Source organism: Perognathus longimembris, chromosome 9 (genome assembly GCF_023159225.1).
Source record: "Perognathus longimembris pacificus isolate PPM17 chromosome 9, ASM2315922v1, whole genome shotgun sequence".
NCBI lineage: Eukaryota > Metazoa > Chordata > Mammalia > Rodentia > Heteromyidae > Perognathus > Perognathus longimembris.
Genome location: NC_063169.1, coordinates 11,904,573 through 11,928,752, shown reverse-complemented (window position 1 = coordinate 11,928,752; position 24,180 = coordinate 11,904,573). Strand labels below are relative to the sequence as shown.

The following is a 24,180-nucleotide window of genomic DNA, read 5'->3' as shown; positions in this document are numbered from 1 at the left end:
TCCTGCTTCTCCAGAGGCTGAGATCTGAGGACCACGGTTCGAAGTCAGCTCAGGAAGGCTCTTGTCTCCAATTAATCACCAAAAAGCTAGAAATGGAGCTTGGCTCAAGTGGTAGAGCACTAGCTTTGAGCAAAAAAAGCTTAGGGACAGTGCCTAGGCCCTGAGTTCAAGCCCCAGGACAAGCATAAAAAAACCAAACAAACCTCCAAACCAGAAACACTTACTCATCTCTAGAGGAGAGAAGGCTTTCTTTACCTTGGGATTTAACTACAGGTCACAATGGGTTCCTAAACCACCAGAGTTTGTGCAGGCCCCAATTAGAAACCACATTCCAGACCTGCAAAGGTCTGTCCACAGTATAAATTAGGCAGCAAGGAATTGTGTGTTTTCTGATCTCTTATCCTTTATACAAGTCAGGCTATAACACTGTGCCCTTCTCCTTCAAGAGGATAAAATGTGCCACTCGCCCAAGACTAATTAAAGAGAAAGCAAGCATCTGCTGACTTATTATACCCTTGCTGAGTTTAAAGTCATTCAGATGGACTAGGAGAAAAATTCTTTTGAGAAATAGGAGGCATGATATTGACTTATCTTAAAAGGCCTTTTAAAGAATGACTTAAGATTATAAAGCATTTCTCAAACACACAAAGTCCTTCCTAACAACTCAATAAGCTTTAAAGGAATGCTTTTTCAGGGCACCACTTTTTTTGTTGTGTAAAAGAAAATGCCTCATTCAAAAGGTGGTAGCATATTTGATATCAGCACTGTTTAAAAAGGAATGGAGTTACAGGAATGAGAAGTATATAATTAGTAAATAATCCCTCTCAACTAGTGAGTTAAGCAGTAAAGCCACAAGGGAGAAAAGAAAAGCTGGAGACAACACAATTAGTGCATATCAGAAATGCATTTAAATTTTTATTTGAAAACAACTTAAATTTTTAGACAAATGATCGTAGTATATAAATTTGATTTTGTTTTTATACAGAATATAAAGTTTTCCCTCTTTAATCTTCCATGTGAAGGGCAGTACAGGCCAGGAGGAAGATATGTTCTGCACACAATGTGTATCTTACATGTGCGGCTCTGGAAACGCAGGTGGAACACTCCTGCACATAAATCAGACCAAGTGACATTACACATCGAGAGGGGAAAGAGAAATATTGGAGTTAATCAGATTCAAGAAGCAACCATGACACAAAATCTGTGCAAATAAGATGAAGTCAGCAACTTTAGTCAGGACACCAAAGATTACATTGGGACGGTTTGTGTGCACCGCAGGAAGACAGCAAGAAGGACCTACTTTTTATAGAGAAAGGCTAGAATGAGGGATCTTCACTAAAGCAAATTAACTTCTTGTCAACGGCCCAAACAAAACCAAATAAAACTGAGCATATGAGTGTTAGTATACCGAAGGCATGTTATACCAGTTTCTGTGCAGCATGCTAAGTTAGTTTGAACTTCTTCACTGGTGCATATGAAATCATTAACGGTCACAGATTTTTTTGTTTTCCTCTTCTTGCCAAATTTCAGGCATGTCTTATTTTAGATGGAGTATAGCTTTTATCTATTATTTCATCCTGTAAAAACATGTGAAGACATCGTTCATTCTGTGCCAGAGGGTGGCCAGCGACCCTGGGAATAAAAAAATACAAATTTAGTCCAGTATTTTATAAAGATGACAGTGGTAGGGGTTACAGTAGAAAGCGACAGACTTACTACAAATCATTCAGGACTCCCACTTATAAACTATACTCTGTCAACGAATGGTATTCATTCATAAGACACTTAAATGAACTTCAGTGCTAAAATAAATATGCTGCTAGATTCTAAGACTCCATTTTAAAGATGTGGGATTCAAGCCCTCTGTGGTACTATGTGTTTGGCCCACATAATAAGATCCTGTCTCAAAAACAAACCAGAACAAAAGATAGGGAGTGAGAAGTATAAGAAGTGCAATAAAAGTCTTGAGACTAAAAAACATTTGCAAATATCCAGGTATTTTCCTTTCTTGATTACTTTTAAAGATTTCCATCACAGTGCAAACCACTGTGCAGCTAGACTTCTATTTCAGAAGGCCAAAAAAACCACACCCCAAAACCCTAGTGTATTCCAGGCTCATGCCTATAATCCTAGCTACTCCAGAGGCTGAGATATGAGGGTAGTGATTTGAAGCTAGCCAGGGAAGAAAAGTCCCAGTGAGATTCTTATCTCCAATTAACCACTCAAAGACTGGAAGTGATGCTGTGGCGCAAGTGGCAGAACACTAGCCTTGATCACAAAGAGGCTCAGGGGCAGCGCCCAGGCCCTGAGTTCAAGCCCCACAATTGACAAAAAACAAAACAACAACAAATAAAAACACCTAGTACAGAAGTCTCCCAAAAGTCAGGGTGCTCATTAGAAAAAAAAAAAAAAGGCAAACTAAAGGTTGCAGACTCTGACAATCTCTTCAAGATTTTCACATTACTTAAGATTAATATATAAGCTTTCATAACTATATTTTCAAAGGATTTGATTTCCCTGGTCAAATCTAAAGGTCAATGCATAATAACAGTAAGACACTATGATTAGCATAATTCTCTTACATTACTTTGATTTTTGAAAATAATTGGGCTTGAGCTGGGTACAGAGGCACACACGTGTAATCTCAGCTACTTCAGGAGGCTGAGATGTGAGGATCACTTTAGCCCAGCAGTTCAGGGCCAGTCTAAGCAACCAGCTAAACCCTGTCTCTTAAAATTAATGTGATAAAGGAAGTGGGAAAGGTAAAATGAGTCTGAGGGGAGGGCTCAACTGATGGAAGACAATGATGAGTGACTATGATCAAGAAGCACTGGACACTTAGAGGGACATGTTAAATTGCAACTCCCCTTCAAGTTCAGAAAAGTAAATTTAAATTTAAATGAAAATAAAATAAAAAGCAGTATCCTAGCCAGGCACTGGGGGCTCAAGCCTGTAATCCTAGCTATTCAGGAGGCTGAGATCTGAGCATTACTGTCTGAAACTAACATACTGAGGGAGGGGCTGGGAGCTGGGAATATGGCCTAGTGGTAGAGTGCTTGCTTCACATACATGAAAGCCCTAGGTTCAATTCCTCAGTACCACATATAGAGAAATAAGCCAGAAGTGGCGCTGTGGCTCAAGAGGTAGAGTGCTAGCCTTGAGCAAAAAAGAAGCCAGGGACAGTGCTCAGGCCCTGAGTTCAAGCCCCAGGACTGGCCAAAAAAAAAACAACCACAAAAAACCTAACACAAGCAGCGAAGTCTGTGAGACTCTTATTTCCACTAAACTACCAAAAAAACCTGGAAGTGGATCTGTGGGTTCGAGTGGCTGAGTTTAAGCAAAAGAAGCTCAGGAGCAGAGCCCAGGCCCTGAAAGTTCAAGCCTTTCAAAGTCTGACACCAAAATGAAACAAAAAAACTATCTCAAATGCAACTAAAATTAAAAGCTAGGAATACTGGCTTGATACATCTTACATAAAAAAAAAATACCATTTTGCTATGAAAACAAAAACGTATATAGCTTTACATAAAATGTGCTGATAGTATTTCCACTGCAATCAAACAAAATGATTGCAAATGTATTGTACATTTTATTGCTAGAACATACCTTAAAATTAGAAAGACTGATAAGTAAAACTATTTTTTAAATACTGTAATCTTGAATATAATTTGCATAAATTAGCCAAGAAAAGCCAATATAAAACTTAAGTCAACAAGAAGCTACTCATTTCAATCACTCAAGTGTATTAGTTAAATATTTACCACATGGTATTCAACTTGTTAAATACTTTCACACTTGGTTAGAAAGTTAGAAACGGGTGCATGGCTACGTAATATTACAGTTTAAGCTAAAACATCTAAATTTCTACTAGACATGTAATGTCTCAAAACACTGGGCATCTCACCCTTTTGAAGACTCGAAAGCACTTACTTGTTAATAAACTGCTCCAGTCCTTGCTTCCTTTCCTCAATAAAATTGTCATCAAATATTCCATCATCTCCTCTAAAAGGAAGTTGACGCAAAAATGCTTTCCCGGGGAGTGGGGGAACTACAACCTAAAACACAACACCAAAAATTAAGTTTGTGACCATGCTTGGCTGGGTTGTGAAACTGTATAAAGCTCAATACAAAGACCAAGTATAAACTCACTAGGAGAGCCATCAAACACCAAGGGAGGGGATATAGCAAAGATTCAAATGTTTTGGAGGTAAGATAACCAAAAGCAGAAAAGCCCATGGGACCAGTGCTCCCCAAAGACGAGGACCACAGTTTTCCTTGGAGATAGCATTTCTCTTGGATTTATCGAAGTCCAAGTATACAAAGACAACATTCAATTATTTAATACTGAAATTAAAAGTTTCTACATCTCTCATATGCTTCTGCTGCTATTCGAGAAAAAAATGGCTTCTTGCAATAGAAACTGCAGACTCCCAAATCAAGTCTCAAAGAAATAAAATGTTAGCAATGTTCTTTGCAGCACGGTAGATAAGAATTCTGTGGCTCTTTCAATCTCGTACCATCTGCCTATGTCTCCTACTTGTGTTTGAGGAAACAACAAATAATTTGTCTCTCTTCTATTTAGCTAAGAAACATGTGAACTTTCTCCCAAATCTTCTATTCTGCTATCTTTCCCCAAAGACTTTATTTCTTCCCACACTATATCAGATGATCCCCAAAATTCTCTTTCAAAGCTAAACCTAGAGCCAGGCACCAGTGGCGCATGCCTGTAATCCTAGCTACTCAGGAAGCTGAGATATGCCAATCATGGTTCAATGCCAGCCCCGTTCAAAGCCAGCCTGGGTAGAAAAGTCTGTGAGACTTTTATCTTCAATTAACCACGAGAAAACTGGAAGTGGCACTGTGGGTCAAGTGGTAGAGAGCTAGCCTTGAGCTCAAGAGCTCAGGGACAGGACCCAGGCCCAGAGGTCAAGCCCCACGACCGACAAAAAAAAAAAAAAAGAAAGAAAGAAAGAAAAAGTTTAACCTAGGCCTAGCACTGGTGGCTCATATGTAATCTACTCATATGTAGCTACTCAGGAGGCTGAGATCTGAGGATTGCAATTCAAAACCAGTACAAGGCAGGAAAGTCTATTAGACTCCCACCCCCCATTTCTGTATTGTTAAAATGATGTACAGAGGGGTTACAGTTTCACACATAAAGCAGTGAGTACATTTCTTATCCAACTTGTTACTACTTCCTCCCTCATCCCCCTCCCACCCCCACGCTGCTGCCCTCTCCTCCATTAGACTCATATTAATTAACAACCAAAAAACCATAAATGGAACTGTGGCTCAAGTGGCAGAGTGCTAGCCTTGAGCAAAAAAGCTAAGTTGAGTGTGGACAGCCCTGAGTTCAAGCCCCAGGTCAGACACACACCAAAAAGCTAACCTAGGATCAAGCATGTTTTGATCATCTTTAGCATGAAATTATTTTGTGTAAGCAGTCTGAGAAGGTCTAATTAGAACCCCTACATCAATTTAAAAATCATGAATCCAGAAATATGTGTGTGCATGTACAATGAGAAATAGGGTGACACTAATAACCACAATGTATTGAAAGCCACAGTCTATTAGGATAAAGCTAGAAGATCTAACTCTAAGGACAAAAAATATAAAAATATCTTCAAATATGCACAAATGACTGCATTTGCTCTTAATAATATTGTAATATGAGCAAGGTTTTCAGAGGCTGAATTTAAGATTAAATTAAACTACTCTAATAAAGCAAACTGGTAATCAGGTAATATATATATTTTTTCTGTCAGTCATGGGGCTTGAACTCAGGGCTTGGGCACTGTCCCTAAGCTCTTTTTCTCAGGCTAGCATTCCATCACTTTAAGCCACAGTTCTACTTCTGGTTTTCTAATGGTTAATTGGAGATGTGAGTCTTATGGACTTTTCTGGGACTGGCTTTGAACTGCAATTCTCAGATCTCAGCCTCCTGAGTAGCTAGGATAGTAGGCATGAACCACCAGCGCCCAGCTAATCAGCTTATCTTGTTTTTAATTCTTAACTTCTATAGAGAATTCTGTAATAATAATCATAAAAAAAGACAGCCAACTGGTAATGTGGCTTAGTGGTGGAGTGCTTGTCTAGCATGTATGAAGCCCTGGGTTGGATTCCTCAGCACCACATTAACAGAAAAAGCCAAAGTGGTACTGTGGCTCAAGAGGTAGAGTGCTAGTCTTGAGCAAAAAGAAGCCAGGGACAGTGCTCAGGCAATGAGTCCCAAGCCCCAGGACTGGCAAAAAAAAAAAAAAGGCAAGTATATAAAAAGATCAAGTATCCTAGCAATTAGACAAATGAAAACCAAAATCACAATGACATAAAACTCCTTAAAGCACTAGGGATAATAAATAAACAGGATGTGAAGAGAACTCGAACTCTAGCACTGGTAAGACTGTAAAATAGTACAAATGTACAGGGCTCAGGGGCAGATTCCTATAGTCTCAGCTACGTAGGGGGCTGAAGTAGGAACAATCAGTTGAGCACAGAAGTTTGAGACCAGTGTGGAGCCCTGTGAGTTCAAGGACAGCCTGAGATACACAGTAAGATGCTGCCAGGAAAACAACAAAACAAACAACAATAACCGAAGTTACATAGCAGACCAAGAAAATCCTTATACACTCAAGAAAAATGAAAACATATACCCAGAAAAAAACAACTTGCATACAAAAATTTCACAACCCATATATTCATCTAATGTGTGAAGCCCTGGGGTCAAACCCTAGCACATATATAACGACCAACAGATAAATAAAATGTGGTGTATCTACAGAATAGGATATTAGCAATAAAAAGAAATCAAGTATTGATACCTATTACAGTAGGAAAAAAATTGTGAAAACATCCAAAGTCAAAGAAGCCAGACAAAATGATGACATTCTGTACTTCTATTTATAAAATGTATGCACATAGACAAGTCCATAGAGAAAGTAGTGCTTGCTTAGAGCTTTAAGTCACATTACTAAAAATTCTTACCTTGCTTTCTCTCTCTAGTTCACTTCGCAGCCATTCAAAATCACTGTATCTTCTTCTAACGGTAGACTCCTTCAGTTTGAAAATAGGAAGATTTGTCTGAAACCAAAAAAGTCACATATAAGTTGAACCATATTAAGACTTCAGAAAGGGGGAGAGGAATGTGTGGAATCTATCTTTGTTAAATTGACAATAAACAAGAATGGTTACCGTAAGAAAATCATGAAGTTTTAAAACCATTTTTACCTGAAACAAAACTTGGCTAGTTGTTAAAAAGTAAGTTATTCACACTAGAATACAACTTTTAAATGTATCTTTGCAGCTGGTGTGTTGGTGAATAACCGTAATTTCAACTCTTAGAGGAGGTTGAGGCAGAAGAGAAATAAGGTCACCCTGGACCAATACAGTAAACCTGGTTTCAAACAAGCAAGCAAACGAATACATCTTTAATCTTTACCTACATACTTATAAATTTCATTTTGCCTGAGGTTATTTACATACATAAATCCAGGCCATAATTTATTTTTGGTAAAAATGGCAATTAAAGAATGGTTAGTTTGGCTCTGACTGCTATTTGGCTTAGCTAATTCTTCAGCCAACAATCCTAATATGGTAAACAGACCTCAGCTACATTTTTAGTGAGACAGGGTTTTTATATGTAGCCCAAGCTGGCTTTGAACTTGTGATCCTCTTGATTTAGTCTCCTGGGTGCTGGGATTGTAGGTATGTGCTACCACACCCGCTTCAAAATGCTATTTTCAATATACTGTGGAATGCTATAGAATCAGAAAAATTAACATATCTATTATCTCAAATATTTACCTTTTTGTGTGTCATGAGAGAATTTTAAATCCTGTTAGCTATTTTGAGATATACATTACTAAGTACAGTTTCCTTGCTATGCATTAGAACACCAGAACTTATTCCTCCATCTAACTTACTTTGTTATGTGACCAACATCCTTCCCCTCAGTCTCTGGTTAACTACCATGCTACTATATACTTCTGAGTTTGAAGCTTACCTTCCCCTCTTTCCCTCCCTCTCCACCATAACTAAAAAAGCAGTCTTCTTAAGACTTCTAACATATGGCAAAAAAAAAAAAAAGGAAGAGAACGTGTTGCAATTCTTGACACTCTTCCTTAGCTTTTTCCTCTCAAGGCTGATGCTCTACTGCTTGAGCCACAGCTCTATTTTCAGCTTTTTGCTGGGTAATGGGAGCTAAGAATTCTCAGAAATTTGTCTGCCTGGGCTGGCTTCAGCCCATGATGCTGAGATCTCAGCCTCTTGAGTAGATAAAATTACAGATGTGAGCTACCAGTGTCTAGCTTAGTGTTGCAATTTTTGTACTCTTATCAACAGTAAGAAATTAAGAATCAAACATAATAATCTAAGAAAGAAAAATAATAATAAGGCAATAAGAGGAGGGAGGTATAACTTGATGGTAAATAGTACAATGTGTTCTTATGTTCATTAGAACAGGTTCCTAGATCAGAGCTTTACAAAAGTATGTTTTACAAACTGCAAAGTATGATATCTTGCATACTGAGGTCAGTCACAATGTAAGAAAAATATTTTGGACACTTTGTTCTTTACAAGAGTATAAAAGTTACTTATTGTCATTTTGTCAACTTCTTTTTTTTTTTTTTTTTTTTTTTGGCCAGTCCTGGGCCTTGGACTCAGGGCCTGAGCACTGTCCCTGGCTTCCTCCCGCTCAAGGCTAGCACTCTGCCACTTGAGCCACAGCGCCGCTTCTGGCCGTTTTCTGTATATGTGGTGCTGGGGAATCGAACCTAGGGCCTCGTGTATCCGAGGCAGGCACTCTTGCCACTAGGCCATATCCCCAGCCCCATTTTGTCAACTTCTAAACTTACTGGGACAAAAAACAAACTAAGAAATGTCCTGGAGTCTAGAGATGTAGTAGTTTTAGAGTGCTTGCCTAATGGTAAGGCACACAGTCCTGGGTTCCATCCCTAGCACTGGCCTCCACACACTAACCAACACAACACAGACCCAAAGCAGCAAGAGGATTTCTATTATCTTCCTCATTGTGAAGAACAACCATGCCAGGCTGGGTAAGGACTGGCTGGCATGCATGACATCCTAAATTCAATCTCTAGCACAGAAAAAAAAAAGTGCTATCAAACCCAATAAAAGAAGGTTTATGATCCCAGATTATTAGCAGAAGTGTTACTAATAATAGAATTATCCCTCCCTCCACCTCCCGCCTCCGTTGGAACAGGGACTGGACTTGGGGCCTCACTCAGCTTTCGGGCTCACCACTGGAATGATAGGAGTCTTCAGGACTTTTTTTTCCTGGACTGGCTTCAAACCACAGTCTTCCAGGTCTCAACCTTTTGAGTAGATATGATTAAGGCATTAGCCACTGGCATACCATGTACCACGGTGGTATATTTTAATCTATCCTTATGCTTGGGAAGCTGAGGCAGGAGGACTGAGTTAAAGGCCAGTCTCGGCTAGTGAGGCACAGTGAGATCTACCTCAGAAAAACAACAGTGGGGCGGGGGTGGGGGGTGGGAGAGGGGGAGGGAGGAGAACCCAAAGAAAAGAACTTAGCACAAAGCTTACAGGAGAAAAAAAGCAATACATTATATGATCTGCTAAAAATGCTCTATCAATATATTCTCTTAAAATGTATCTTATCCTTAAAACATAGTCTTTGTTATAGAATTGTAAGCTGTTTACAGCTGAAAAGAATTTTTTTTAAATTTCACCTAAAAGAAAAGAGTACCTTCTTACTTCGTAGACTAAGACATCATTATCTTGTAGATTCACTATTATGAGTATTCTACTCGTTCAACTTCAAGCCACTAGTAAATAGTTGTCATTCAGCAAAAGAAAAGCTTTTATTCAGGACCTTCAATCCATTTTGTAGTGGTGTCAATTTTGTCCAAAGTGCATTAACTTCTCTCTGTGTTGTACACCTTAGAGCTGGGGATCCTCTATAGATGCTACTGGGCATTAACAGTGTATAGGTTTCAAGCATGAAACCAAATCCCACAAGAGGTTTAAAAGCACTTGAATTTTCTTTCCCAGGTAACCACAACATTTGTTCATTGTATAAATGACTAAGAGCAAAATTGCACCTAACAAGACTCTTATTATACTAAAAGTCAAGCTGTATTGAGAGATGCCAGCTTGCTATGCAGAGAAGTATTCTCGTTCCTCACAGGAATAAAATTAGGTCCCCTGGAGAGCAGGATGATAATTCCCAGAAAGAAAGTACTGGATTATTTCTCTCTAATTTCATCCATTGGCTTTTTAACCAAGTTCACCCTTCCGCATTAAAATATTAAGTCTTTGTAAGTGTCTAAAGATAGAAAGGTCTTTACACAGTTGAGTATTTTCCACAGGTGAGATTTTACATTTTGAATTCCCTCCTCTCAAATTACTTTACAAAAGGGATTAACTGCTCTCTTTATTCAGTATGTTAAGATCAAGCTTGTGAAAAGAGGTCCCTAAGAATTTTCATACTTCTGGGTACGGAAGTCTATAAAGTTAATCTCTGAAACAACATATCAAGCTTACAGGTACAATGTTGAGGGAAGAGTGCCAATTCAGCTCATTTTACCTTCCATTTTCCCTTTTGAACTTTTGACACAATCATGATTATATCTGATTCCCCCTAATTGACTAAGGAGGAGGAAAGTCCCTTCCCCTTGCATTATCTAGGAGTTTGACTGATTGTATATTTTTAAAAGGATGAGGATCATGGCTAGTTTAAGAAAATTCTTTGACTTAAGTTTTCTCAGCTGACTATGGCTTTGTGTACCGGGACTACTTTGGAGTTTTGATTAAGTCACATGAAGAAATTTTAGGCTGGAGACATGAACCATTAGTAAAGTGATTGCCTGCGCATGCGTAGGCCATGGGATCTAATACCCACAAAAAGAAATACTCCACAGAAAGAAAACAAATTGCTTAATAGTATATGCCCATTACACTTAAAGACTGTAAGATCTTTTAACTTACTCAGTATCAAAATAATCAAATAAAAATAAGGTGGGCTTTTTGTTTGTTTGTTTCATCAAGTAGATTACAAACTCTTGTAATTGGTCAGTGTCACTTCCAGTTTATTCAATAACCCTAGTAAAATGTTGGAAGAGAAAAAAGAGTAAGCTTATTTTCTCCTCTTTGTGAAGCTTCAAGTATTATTTACTGACAAGCTATCAAAAAGAAATAGTGGCCAGGAACTGGTGACTCATACCTGTAAATCCTAGCTACTCAGAAGGCTGAGATCTGAGGATCTAGATTCAAAGTCAGCTCAGGCAGGACTTGCAGGTAAGTCGATAAGACACTTGATTTGTTTTGTTGGTCTTGGGGCTTGAAGTCAGGGCTTGGGCTGTTTTTTGCTCAAGGCTAGTGCTCAACCACTTTGAGCCACAGTGCCACTTCCAGTCTTTGGGTGGTTAATTGGAGATAAGTGTCTCAGATTCTCCTGCCTAGGCTGGCTTCGGTCTTCAGACCACAGTCTCCTAAGTAAACAGGATTACAGGCACGAGTTATCAGCACCTGGCTTCCAAAAGACTCATCTCCAATTAACCACCATAAAAGGGAAAGTGGATCTGTGGCTTAAGTGGTAGCGCACTAGCCAGGAGCAGAAACCTCAGTGACAGTACCCAGGCCCTGATTTTCAAGCCCCAGGACTGGCAAACACACACACACACACACAAACACACACACGTGTGCACATACGTGTGTGTGTGGTAATAGTGGTAAGTAAAGTGAATAATTATTATTTAACATGCAGTTCTGGCCCCTAGGAAACTTATAAATTACCAAGGTCAGAAGATAAATACATAACAAGCTGAATTTGTATGGTTAAAAATAAGACCAAAAAACAAAAAAAAAAAAAAGCTGGAGGAGAGCACAATGAGTGGTAAAATGCTTGGCTAGAACAGGTAGGGCCCTAGATTGATTCCTTGAGGGAGCAAAGAAAACTGCATGAAGGAGCTGACAACTGATTTGGCCAGGATTCTTATTTTTGTAATTATGTAAGACAAGGCCTACATGGTGCAAATTCCCTATGCACACCACGATGGCTCTAGGACCCCCTGCCTCCATCTGTTGAGGGCTAGGATTACAAGCATGTACCACTACACCCAACCTGGCAAGAATTATTTTAGCCAAGTGGGCTGGTTACCACACTATAGAAAGATAACTGAAAACGGCAAAAAGAACATGAAGTAAATACAGAAAAGAAACAAATACAGGGCTGGGAATATGGCCTAGTGGCAAGAGTGTTTGCCTCGTATACATGAAGCCCTGGGTTCAATTCTCCAGCACCACATATCTAGAAAACGGCCAGAAGTGGCGCTGTGGTTCAAGTGGCAGAGTGCTAGCCTTGAGCAAAAAGAAAGCCAGGGACAGTGCTCAGGCCCTGAGTCCAAGGCCCAGGACTGGGGGAAAAAAAAAAAAAAGAAAGAAACAAATACATATTATATCTAGTCAGAAGCTCTTGTAGGAGATGATGGAAAATGAAACTGAATAGGTTTAAACTCTGTCCTGAATGTCTGGCTAAGATATTTGTTTTCAAATCAGAAGTGGTATCTCTAAGCAGAAAAATAGAAATTAATGCAGAAATAAGAAGCCACAGCACATGACAGCTGAGCTGAATAACTGGTGTTTTTTTGGTTGTTGTTTTTTTTGCCAGTCCTGGGGCTTAAACTCAGGGCCTGGGCACTGTCCCTGGCTTCTTTTTACTCTAGGTTAGCACTCTGCCACTTGAGCCACAGCGCCACTTCCAGCCTTTTCTGTTTATGTGGTGCTGAGGAATCGAACCCAGGGCTTCATGCATGCAAGGTGAGCACTCTATCACTAAGCCATATTCCCAGCCCCCTGAATAACTATGTTAAAAAGGTAGCATTAAAAGCAATTGGCCTTGCTTAGTTCTTGTGTTTAACTGGCTTTAAGTATATGCATTGATACATCAGAATACTGAGGTAAATTATAACAAAAATCCTTTAGAGATTTTACATTGTGTATCATATAAAATGCTTTAGGTTTATCCAGAAAGCACTAAATTCTGATGTTAATGGAAATCAGACTTAAAATATGATTAACTTACTTGATAACTTCTGAGATTTAAAGGGCAAGATTGAGAATTCCCACATTGATATTTTGCTCAATATCAGGCTGAGTATAAATCACACAATTTTCTTCCTAATTACTGTCAATTTTATTTCCTAATGGGTATAAGTGTCAAACTTGCCATTCTTATAAAATAATGTTTGTAGAAAATACTAGTGTTTGTGGGGAAATAATATCTCAGTCAATACAGTCAATACAGTGATGAGAATTAGCACCAGCAGCACACAAGAATGAAGTCTGTTATCAAGGCAAGAACAAAAAACTGTATTAGCAAAGGCTGAAGGTGATGAGCTTGGGTAATCCTAGCATCTGGAAGACTGAAGCAGGGACATCAGGAGCCAAGGCAAGCCAGGATCCTAACAGTCATATCTTGTCTCCAAACGAACTATCTGTCTACTTTGACTGAGTAACAAACAGGAGTACTGTGTAACTTCAGTGTCTTGAGAGCACTTGTCTAGCATGTACAAGTCCCTGGGTTAGATTCACAGCACAGCACAGGGGAGAAAAACAGAGGAATCATGTTTTTGTATTTAAAGAAGGTAGCTATCTGGCGTCCACTGCGTCTATATAAAATGGTTTTCCACACTTGAAAATTTCAAAAAATTTTTGTTGGTCTTGGGGCTAGAACTCAGGAACTGGGTACTGTCCCTAAGCTTTTGTGTTCAAGGCTAGTGCTTTTCCATTTGAGCCACAGTGTAACTGCTGGCTTTTTCTGAGTAGTTTACTGGAGATAAGAGTCTACAGACTTATCTGCCCAGGCTGGCATCCTCAGATCTGCAATCCTCAGATCTTACTCTTCTGAGTAGCTAGGATTAGCGGCATGAGCCACCAGTGCCCATATGCCAAATACTAATTTGTTACTAGAACTTAATACCATGCTTTTTTTTTTTTTGAAAACTATACAATGGGATCATATTAGCAAGCAAAAAAGCTAAGACAGAAGCAAGTTCACATCAAGATTAAAAAATACTTTGTTTTTCTTCTTGTTCCTGCCTCAGCCTCCTACATGCTAGGATTACACGCATGTGCCAGCCTGAACGCAGCTTTAAAATAACATCTAAATATGGTATTTTTTATCTTTTTGCCACTCCTGGGGGTTGAACTCAGGGCCTAAGTACCATCTCTGGCTTCTTTTTGCTCAAGGCTAGCACTCTACCACTTGAGCCACAGCACCACTTCTGGCCTTTTCTATATATGTGGTGCTGAGGAATCGAACCCAGTGTTTCATGTATACGAAGCAAGCACTCTACTATTAGGCCATATTCCCAGCCCCTAAATATGGTATTCTTAATATGAGAAAATCAGAGACAAAAAAGACCTCCAAAAAACAAAAAACCAGAAAGACAAAAAACAAAACAAAACATGAGGGACAAGGTAACAAACAGTACAAGAAATGTATCCAATGCCCAACGTATGAAACTGTAACCTCTCTGTACATCAGTTTGATAATAAAAATTTGAGGAAAAAAAAAGACAAAAAAAACCCCCACAGTCCTTCAGTATGATTCCTAATTTTATATCTTTTCTGCCACTAAAATAAAAAATATTAATTTTTCTTTAGCCTGATTATGCTTCTGAACTACCCAGGTAACTCCAAATAATGTTTTAAGTGGAAAATTAATGTAGAGAAAGGTATAAGTACACTTGAGTTTTCCACATCATGGCATCAAATGTAGGCAGGTTTAAAAAAAAATTATTTAAGGTCTTAATGCCTGTTTTACATCATCAAGTCATTTCTAAGAAGGCAGGGAGTTAATTTAAAAGGTTCCCCAGGGGCTAGAGATTTGACTTAAGTGGTAAAGTGCAAGAAAGGCCCCAGGTTCAAATTCTAGGGTTCTGAAAACAAGGTTTTCAAATTACTACTTCATAAGTTTACAAACTAATCCTTTACTATGTCTGGCTGGTTCAAAAGACCATACTAATAGTCCTCAGGTGGAAATTTACAGCTATAAATGTTTACTTTAAAAACAAGAGAAATTTCAGGTTAATAACCTATACCTCCACTTCACTGCACTAAAAAGCTGAGATTGTAGTTTGAAACCAGCCTGAACTATACAGTGAAACTCAAAAAGGCAAAAATGAAAATTTAAATAAAGGAAAATATTCTTGTGTATATCTTTGGGAGGGGAGAAGGGAGGACACAAAACTTGAGGAGGAAAGGTTGAAAGAGTGCAGCAGTGGAGCTCACTGGACGCTGACGAAAGTGAACTATCCAACTCACAGGTAGAAATAGGAGGAAGGGACCGGGAGAGAAGGGAAAGGGAAGACGCTGTGTGAAAGGAAATGCACTCATTACCTGACTCACGTAATCTAATCCTTCTGTACATCACCTTTATAGTAACAATAATTAACAATGAGAAAAGTAAAATAGAAAAAGAAAATGAAACTATAAAAATGCAAGTGAATAGAAGCAAAGAAATACATGAAATAAAGGGCAGAAAAACAACAGAGAAAATGTATTACATAATTCAATGAAATAAACGAGAGATTTGAATCATTTTCAAGACTCAATCTTTGAGACTTTGAAGAACTTGTTTTAAACATCCTGACAAGCAGTCATATTAATCTTTCCTCAAGGGTAAAAAGAAAAACAAAACACACACTCTCTTTCTCTTTGATGATGGTACTATTGTTTATTGTTTGAACTTGACTTGCTGAGACTTGCTCAGTTTGCTCTAGCCCATCATTTTGCTGGTTAATTGGAAATGAATCTCACGGGCTTTTCCACCAGGCCTGGATTTGAGTAATGATCCTCTAGATCTCAGCCTTCTCAGTAACTAGGATTCTCAGGCTGAGCCACCAGCACCTGTCTCCTTCCTTATTTCTTACCTTTAATTATCTCAGAGATTCATTCAGTGTACATGCAACACTAATATTCTGCATTGGAATCGTAGTTAAGAACTCAGAGTATCTAACTTCAAACATCAGTAAGGCTACTTAAATAACATGGAAAAATCTATAAAATAGACATAATATGGAGACTAAGATCTGAGGTTCAAGTTCAAAGCCAGCATAGGCAGGCTAGTCCATGTGAGACTATTATCTCTAATTAACCATGAAAGCCCAAACGAGCTATGGATCAAGTGGTAGAGTTCAAGCTCCAGGACCAGCATAAAAACAACAACAAGGGCTGGGAATTTAGCTTCATGGTAGAGTGCTTGTCTAGCATGCATGAAGCCCTGGGTTACATTCCTCAGTACCACATTAACAAAAAAAAGCCAGAAGGGGCGCTGTGGCTCAGATGGTAGAGTGCTAGCCTTGAGCAGAGAGGCTCAGGGGCAGTGCCCAGGCCCTGAGTTCAAGTCCCAGGACTGGCAAAAAAAAAAAAAAGGAAGGAAGGAAGGAAGGAAAAGAAACTAATGATCTATTATGATAAAGATGACAAATCATTTCTGTGTTTGCTTCTTTATAATAAGATGTATCAAAGTATTCTTAAAGAAAAATTAAGTATGGCTGTGGCATATTCCTATGACTCCAACACTCAGGAGGCTGAAACCAGAGAAGTTAGTTTGGGGCCTAGCTTGTACTATGGTGAGTTTAAAGTTCAGTCTGGCCTATACAGTGAGATAGAGTGTTTCTCAAAAACAAAAACAAGGGCTGGGAACTGGCTTAGTGATAGAGAGCTTGCATAGCATGCACTAAGGTCTGAGTTCGATTTCTCAGTACCACATACATAGAAAAAAAACCAGAGGTGGTACTGTGGCTCAAGTGGTAGAGTGCTAGCCTTGAGCAAAAAAGCAGCTCAGGGACAGTGACCAGGCAAAGTTCAAGACCCAGGACTGGCTGAAAAAAAACCAAACTAATTTTTAAAAGAAACTAAACACCTATCCTTCTCCCAACCCTGAGGAATCAAGCAGTAACACTGTTTGGCTATTTACTTCCCTTCAATCCACAGCAGTCCTCCTGCTTTACACCATTTAAGACACGGACTTTTTTTTCCAAGAGTCCAGAAAAGCTATTTGAACTACATGAAACATTTGGATTTATTTCCTCATGACAAGCTCCACGTGATGACTTTTGGCGGGAATATTGATGCTTTCTCAGAACATCACAACAGAAAGCAGGTGATGACAGTTTGTTCTATTACTGCCAGATTCTCCAGTGTATACACACATTCCATTTGGGGGATACCTCACCCCCCCAAAAAAGTGGCAGACACTCTGCCAATGAGCCATACCCAGCCCCATTTTCCTTCTTTGTAATACTTTTCCCTTATTCTAAAACTTGCCTTTTGTAGTCAAATTTGCCCAACTAAATCCAATATTTTAAAAACTGTCAAAGGGACAAATGAATTCTGCTTCTTTGTGCTGTTTCAAATAGAGTATGTGGTTATATGGGTTCAATCTCTAGTACTGGAACATAACACCTAGGTGCCAATGGCTCCTACCTGTAATCTTGGCTACTCAGAAGACAGAAACCTAGAAGATGATGATTTAAAGCCAGCCAGAAAAATCTGTGACAATACATCTCCAAAATAACCAGCAAAAAACTAAGCTAGAGGTATGGCTCAAGTGGTAGCAAGCTGAGCCAAGTGTAAGCCTGAGTTCAAACCCCCAAGGGACCAGCAAAAAGGAAAAAAAATTGTTTTTTGGAGAAATTACATATATGTCAACATATTTCTTATTTGTGAGGTTTGTTTTCTACTCTTTTGTCCTGATGCTGAGGACTAAACCTCAAACATGCTAAGCATGTGTTAAACCACCCTCAACTTACCTGGTTTTAGCCATTAACAGAAAAGACCATCCCCTGCCAAATACTGTATGAACATGCAGATGTGCAAGAGTATGATGTTCACAATTTAATGATTTAATAAGCAGAATATAAAGATGGTTTATAGACTACTTGGTTAGAAAGACAGTACCTGCCCAGCAGAGTATGTACTTGCTTCTTTATAATAAGATGTACTTTACATTTTGCTTAGCTCACAAAAAGCAATGTACTTATTACTACAAGATTCTGAGACATTCAGAAAATAAGAACAAGACAAAAAACTGGAAGAGAACTATTCAATGCTGTTTGTTATTTATTCTGATAACATACCAAATAAAACTCCAATGAGTAAAATGTTATACTCTTAAATTGCTACTTATATAAAACAGAAAACTGAGATTTTCCACAAAAAGTATTACTAATCTTATAGGGCATGATCACCAGGAATTCAAATGGACATTACATACTAATTTTTGGAGCCTAATCTAGAGGTCTAAAAGAAATTCTTCCTTCAAGTCTAAGCATAGGAAACTGCCCACAGTGCCGGTCTCCAAAAAGGTAGGTCTTATACACTTACACAGTCTGACCTATTAAAGTCAGCAGCTCACAGATACCATATACGTAACCTGATTATCACTAATAGCCAAGCAGTAAACCAAGCTTCAAAATGTGATCACCTGAATATAGTTTAACACTAGATATCAGAAAAATGTTTACTAGGTATTTCTAGTATTTCTTAAGATAGTGTCACATGTACATTTGAAAAGGAGACTGGCAACAACATCAAAAGTATACTCAATAGGCCATACTCTATTTAACCAATCCTAAGAGATGTAAATGGACGCCGCACTACAGTTCTCATTAAATAGTTGCATTTCTCCAAGTATCTACATCTACAGATAAAGGATAAGCTGAGAAGTGCTTAAGCTATTACCTCTCCGTTAATTACTTTTGATACTTGTTTTACCCAATCTAAGACAGCATGAATAACTAGAGATATGGTTTATAACCTAGATGAACTCCTAAATGCGGCTGGGGAGAAGTCATTTACATGAAGAAGAAGCTTTTAGGCTGCAGAACCTTTGAAATGTAGATTGTTACTAAGCCAAGGTATTTAGTTTCTTCTTTTCTTTCCTTTTTAAAAAATAAGGACAGGCCTTACAGTGATACAATTCCTTCTTATTTTAAAAGTATCCTTTATGGTATAATTTCCAAAAGCAGAAAATGAGGAGCTAGACTAGCTTAATGCATAAACTAAGAAATTCCATATAATCTTCTGGCTTTATCCCTATTCTCCATTTATAGCAAAAAGTAATAAAAAGACTTGTGAGATCACACAAGGTTTTCATTGAACAACCTTTGACAAAATTGTACAGTAACTGTTGTACAGAATAATTCATAAAAGTTCACTTAACACAATTCTACAACATTATACTGAAAGAAATATGCTTATTAACTTCCTAATAAGGTTTTTGTAGGATTATTTATTTATTTATTTTGGCCAGTCCTGGGCCTTGGACTCAGGGCCTGAGCACTGTCCCTGGCTTCTTCTTGCTCAAGGCTAGCACTCTGCCACTTGAGCCACAGCGCCATTTCTGGCCGTTTTCTGTATATTTGGTTCTGGGGAATCGAACCCAGGGCCTCATGTATACAAGGCAAGCACTCCTGCCACTAGGCCATATCCCCAGTTCCTTGTAGGATAATTTAAAAGGAGTAAAATGACTTAACATGTATCTTCCCAACTTGCCTACTCCTTAGAGTCATGTCCCTCAACTGCAAGCACCTAGAATCTCATCCAGTTCGTCTATGGTAGAAATCTAAACATCAACATTTTAAAGTGATTCTAAGGTACAGCCAGGATTGAGAACTATTGCCATAGACTGACCAAATATGAAATGGGGTAGGGGCTCAGTTACCTATATCATCACCAAGTGATTCTTGTTTAGCTGGGAATGACAGACAACAATACTTTACCTTGCTAAGAAGAGTGGTACAGAACTAACTCTAGTAATACTGTTATTGACACTGTTTTTGCCGAAAAGCATGGATTGACTCCTTACTTGAAAGAAAAAAGGCATCTCTGCTTCCATTGTGTGTGTGTGCTTCTTGTTCTGATTTTTTGTCTCTGCAGTCACTTTGCAATCATTTTGGAATCCAGGAAGGACAGGACTTATTGATAATATGTTCTTGAGGATGGAGAAAACTGCCCCCAAGTAAAGGAAAACTGCCCTCAAAAAAAGGAACAGCAGAGAACTATAAAACCTACCTGGGAACAATAACCTGTTTATCCTAACCAGATTGCTAATGACAGAGGTAACAACTTTTCCAGGACCCTTCCCAAAATATAGCCCTGAGATAATGTCCTCCAGAACAAACCTGTGGTGGAAACTGTACAATCATTAAGCATAGCTTTTGCCCCAGCCACAGTTTTTTGTCTACTGAAATCTACAGTTCATGTCTTCAACCAAGATGACTGAAGGTAAGGTACATACTTGGCTTCTCCCCAACATCTACCTGTATCATGTAATAAATCCTCTTTCTCTGTCCTTTACCATTACTAGTTTATTTATTCTGCAAGTGGCAAAACTTAACATGTGGAAACACAAGATTTTAGGTCTGGGTCCTAAAACTCTGATTTCAATACCATGAGAATACTGAACGCTAGTGGCTCACTCTTGTAATCCTAGCTACTCAGGAGGCTGAGATTTGGGGACAGAGGTTGGGAGCTAATCTGAACAAAGAAGCCTGTTAAGACTCTTATCTCTAACCAGCAAAAGGTTAGTCAAATGGTAGACTGTCAAGCCTTGAGTGAAAAAAACCAAGTGAGAATGCAAGGCCCTGAGTTTAACTTCCAGTACTGGTACATGGGGATGATACACATACACATGTACATGTGCACACGCGCACACACACACACACACACACACACAAATACCATGAGAATACTGAACTTGGATGGAATTCAAAATCATTATAGGTAAAACTATGCAGTGGCTGGTGGCTCGCACTTGTAATCCTAGCAAATCAGGAGGCTGAGATCTGAGGACCGCTGTTCAAAGTCAGCCCAGGCAAGAAAGTCCATGGGATTCATATCTAATTAACCACCAGAAAACCGGAAGTGGCTCAAGTGGTAGAGTGCTGACCTTGAGCTGAAGAGCTCAGGGAGAGTGCCCAGGCCCAGAGTTCAAGCCCCACAACTGTCAAAAAAAAAGAAAAAAACAAGAGCCGGAAGTAGAGCTGTGGCTCAAGCTATAAATTGCTAGCCTTGAACAAAAAAGTACACGAACACTGCCCAAGCCCTAAGTTCAAGCCCCAAGATCAACACACACATATTCACACATACACACACCAATTTTCATTAATAACTGGTGTTAGAAAAACTGGATTTCCGGGCTGGGAACATGGCCTAGTGACAAGAGTGCTTGACTTATACATGAAGCCCTGGGTTCGATTCCCCAGCACCACATATATAGAAAATGGCCAGAAGTGGCGCTGTGGCTCAAGTGGCAGAGTGCTAGCTTTGAGCAAAGAGAAGCCAGGGACAATGCTCAGGCCCTGAGTTCAAGGCCCAGGACTGGCAAAAAAAAAAAAAAAAAAAAAAGAGGGGCTGGGGATATAGCCTAGTGGCAAGAGTGCCTGCCTCGGATACACGAGGCCCTAGGTTCGATTCCCCAGCACCACATATACAGAAAACGGCCAGAAGCGGCACTGTGGCTCAAGCGGCGGAGCGCTAGCCTTGAGCGGGAAGAAGCCAGGGACAGTGCTCAGGCCCGGAGTCCAAGGCCCAGGACTGGCCAAAAAAAAAAAAAAAGAAAAACTGGATTTCCACATGTAAAAGAATAAAAGTGGACCCTTATTTTACACTATCCAAAAAAAAAACCAACTCACAAAAAAACAAAAAACACCTCAACATGAAAGAGACCTAAAACCATAACATCTTTAAAAGAAAACTTAGATGCTGGTAGCTCACTTCTGCAATCTTAGCTACGCAGGAGGTTGAGATCTGAGGATCACGTGTCAAAGCTAGCCAGGTTCAGGAATAACCTCCACTTAACTCCAGATAACTACCAAAAGCCAGAAATGGCACTGTGGTTCAAAGTGGTAGAGAACTAGCCCTGAGCACAAAAACTCAGGGCCAGTGCCAGGACTGGCACCAAAAAAAGAAAACCTAGAACTGGATGGGGTGATGGAGGAGGATCAGGGGTTCAAAGCTTGGGCTACATAGTGAGACTCTGTCTGTAGCTAGACAGATAAGTAATCAGATAGATGAAAGGAAACTTAATGGAAAAGTTCCTTGACATTGGCCTTGGCAATTCTTGGGTATCACACCAAGAGCTTGGGTTATAAAAATAAAAGTAACCACATCAAACTACAGTTTCTGCACAGCAAAGGAAATCATCAATTAAATGAAAAGGCAATCTTGGTAATCCTAGATAGGGTAAACAAAATTTAAGCTATATATCACACAAGGGACCATCCAAGATTTACAAAAGAAAACACTCATATAACTTAATAGTAAGAATACACATAAGCTAGACTAAACTTTTTTGGGATATAGCTTAGTGGCAGATTGCTTGCCTACCGTGCACAAGATTCTAAGGTCTATCATTGGCACAAACCACATACATTTTTCATTCTCTGTGTATATGTGTCCATCCATATCTTTCCCCCTCCTCTCATACACAAAAAGGCCTTGAATAGACATGTCTCCAGAGGAATATGAAAAGGTGCTCAACATTACTATTCATCAGAGAACTGCAAATCAAAACCACTGTAAGATATTACCCCTCACCTTTTAGGATAGCAATTATCAAACAGATAAGTATTGGCAAGAATGTAGAAAGTAATTTTTGTATGTTATTTATAAAAATACACACTGGTGCAACCATTGCGAAAAACAATATGCTGATTTTATTTCTGATAGGTAGACATGCACAAGAGAGGTGGCTGGGTCATATGGTAGCTCTATTTCATTGATTGATTGATTGATTCATTCATTCATTCATTCATTCATTCATTCAGTGCTGCTTCTGGGCTTGAACTCAGGGAGGGCCCAGACACTGTCCCTGAGCTTTTGTGCTCAAGGCTCATATTCTACCACTGAGCCACAGCTCTACTTCTGACTTCTTGGTGGCTAGAGATAGTCTCACAGACTTTCCTGTCTGGGCTGGCTTCAAACCACAATTCTCAGATCTCAGATTCCTAAGTAGCTAGGATTGCAGATGCCAGCCACTGGCATCTGGTTATTTAAAAAAATTTTTTTTTGTTTGCCAGTCGTAGGGCTTAAACTCAGGACCTAAGCACTGTCCCTGAGCTTCTTTTTGCTCAAGGTTAGCATTCTACCACTTGAGCAACGGTGCCACTTCCAGCTTTTTCTGTGTATGCAGTGCTGAGGAATCGAACCCAGGGTTCATGGGGATTGAACTCTGCATGCTAGGCAAGCACTCTACCACTAAGCCACATTCTCAGCCCTATTTTCAATTTTTTTAGGAACCTTTACATGGCTTTTCATCCTCTGATGTTTCATTTTATGGCAGAAGGTGAAAAACTCCTGAGTGAAGTAACTTGTTTGGAGTTTCAAGTCTACTAAAAGGCAAAGATTCTTTTTTTTTAAATTTTTATTAATTGAACATAAATTTTTTTACAAGGTGTTGTGCAAAGAGGGTGCAGTTACATAGTAGGGCAGTGTGTACATTTCTTGTGATATCTTACAACCTGTTTTTCCATCCCTTGTCTAGGTCAGGTAGACACATGCAATATACAATGTATCAAGAACATATACAGTGTTCACAGACTTGGTCTCTACTGTCTCTGTCTCCCTTTGTTAACAGTCATATATCAGGGAGATCATGCCCCTTTGTTTTCTGTGTTCTAGGCTTGTCTCACTCAACTTTATTTGTTCGAGTTCTGTCCATTTCCCTGCGAATAACAATATTTCACCATTCCTAATCGCTATGTAGTATTCCATTGTGTATAAGTACCATATTTTTTGGATCCATTCGTCTGTGGAGGGGCATCTGGGTTGTTTCCATATTTTGGCTATTGTGAATTGTGCCGCGATAAACATGGAAGTACAAATGTCTTTTTGATATCTTGGGTTTTGCTGTTTAGGATAGATGCCTAGGAGTGGTATGGCTGGGTCATAGGGTAGGTCTATATTGAGCTTTTTGAGAAACCTCCATACTGTTCTCCAAAGTGGTTGTACTAATTTGCACTCCCACCAACAATGGAGAGGGGTTCCTCTTTCCCCACAGCCCCTCCAGCATTTGTTGTTTCCTGAGTTCAGAGTATAGGCCATTCTAACTGGGGTGAGGTGGTATCTCAGGGTTGTTTTTATTTGCATTTCCTTTACTACCAGGGATGTTGAGCATTTCCTCATGTGTTT

The 24,180-nt window shown here is 39.2% G+C and overlaps 1 protein-coding gene across 1 annotated transcript in view; it reads right to left on the bottom strand.

Moving 5' to 3' along the window:
* Nucleotides 1–887: 887 nt before the first annotated feature.
* Nucleotides 888–24,180, bottom strand: part of Snx3 (sorting nexin 3) — a 40,627-nt gene continuing 17,334 nt past the window's right edge. Inside the window, exons 2-4 of the mRNA XM_048353732.1 lie at nt 6,982–7,077; nt 3,931–4,055; nt 888–1,632 (exon numbers count right to left, since the gene is read on the bottom strand). Coding sequence (XP_048209689.1) covers nt 1,527–1,632; nt 3,931–4,055; nt 6,982–7,077 — 327 coding nt within the window. The 3' untranslated portion in view covers nt 888–1,526. The remainder of the gene's footprint in view (nt 1,633–3,930; nt 4,056–6,981; nt 7,078–24,180) is intronic.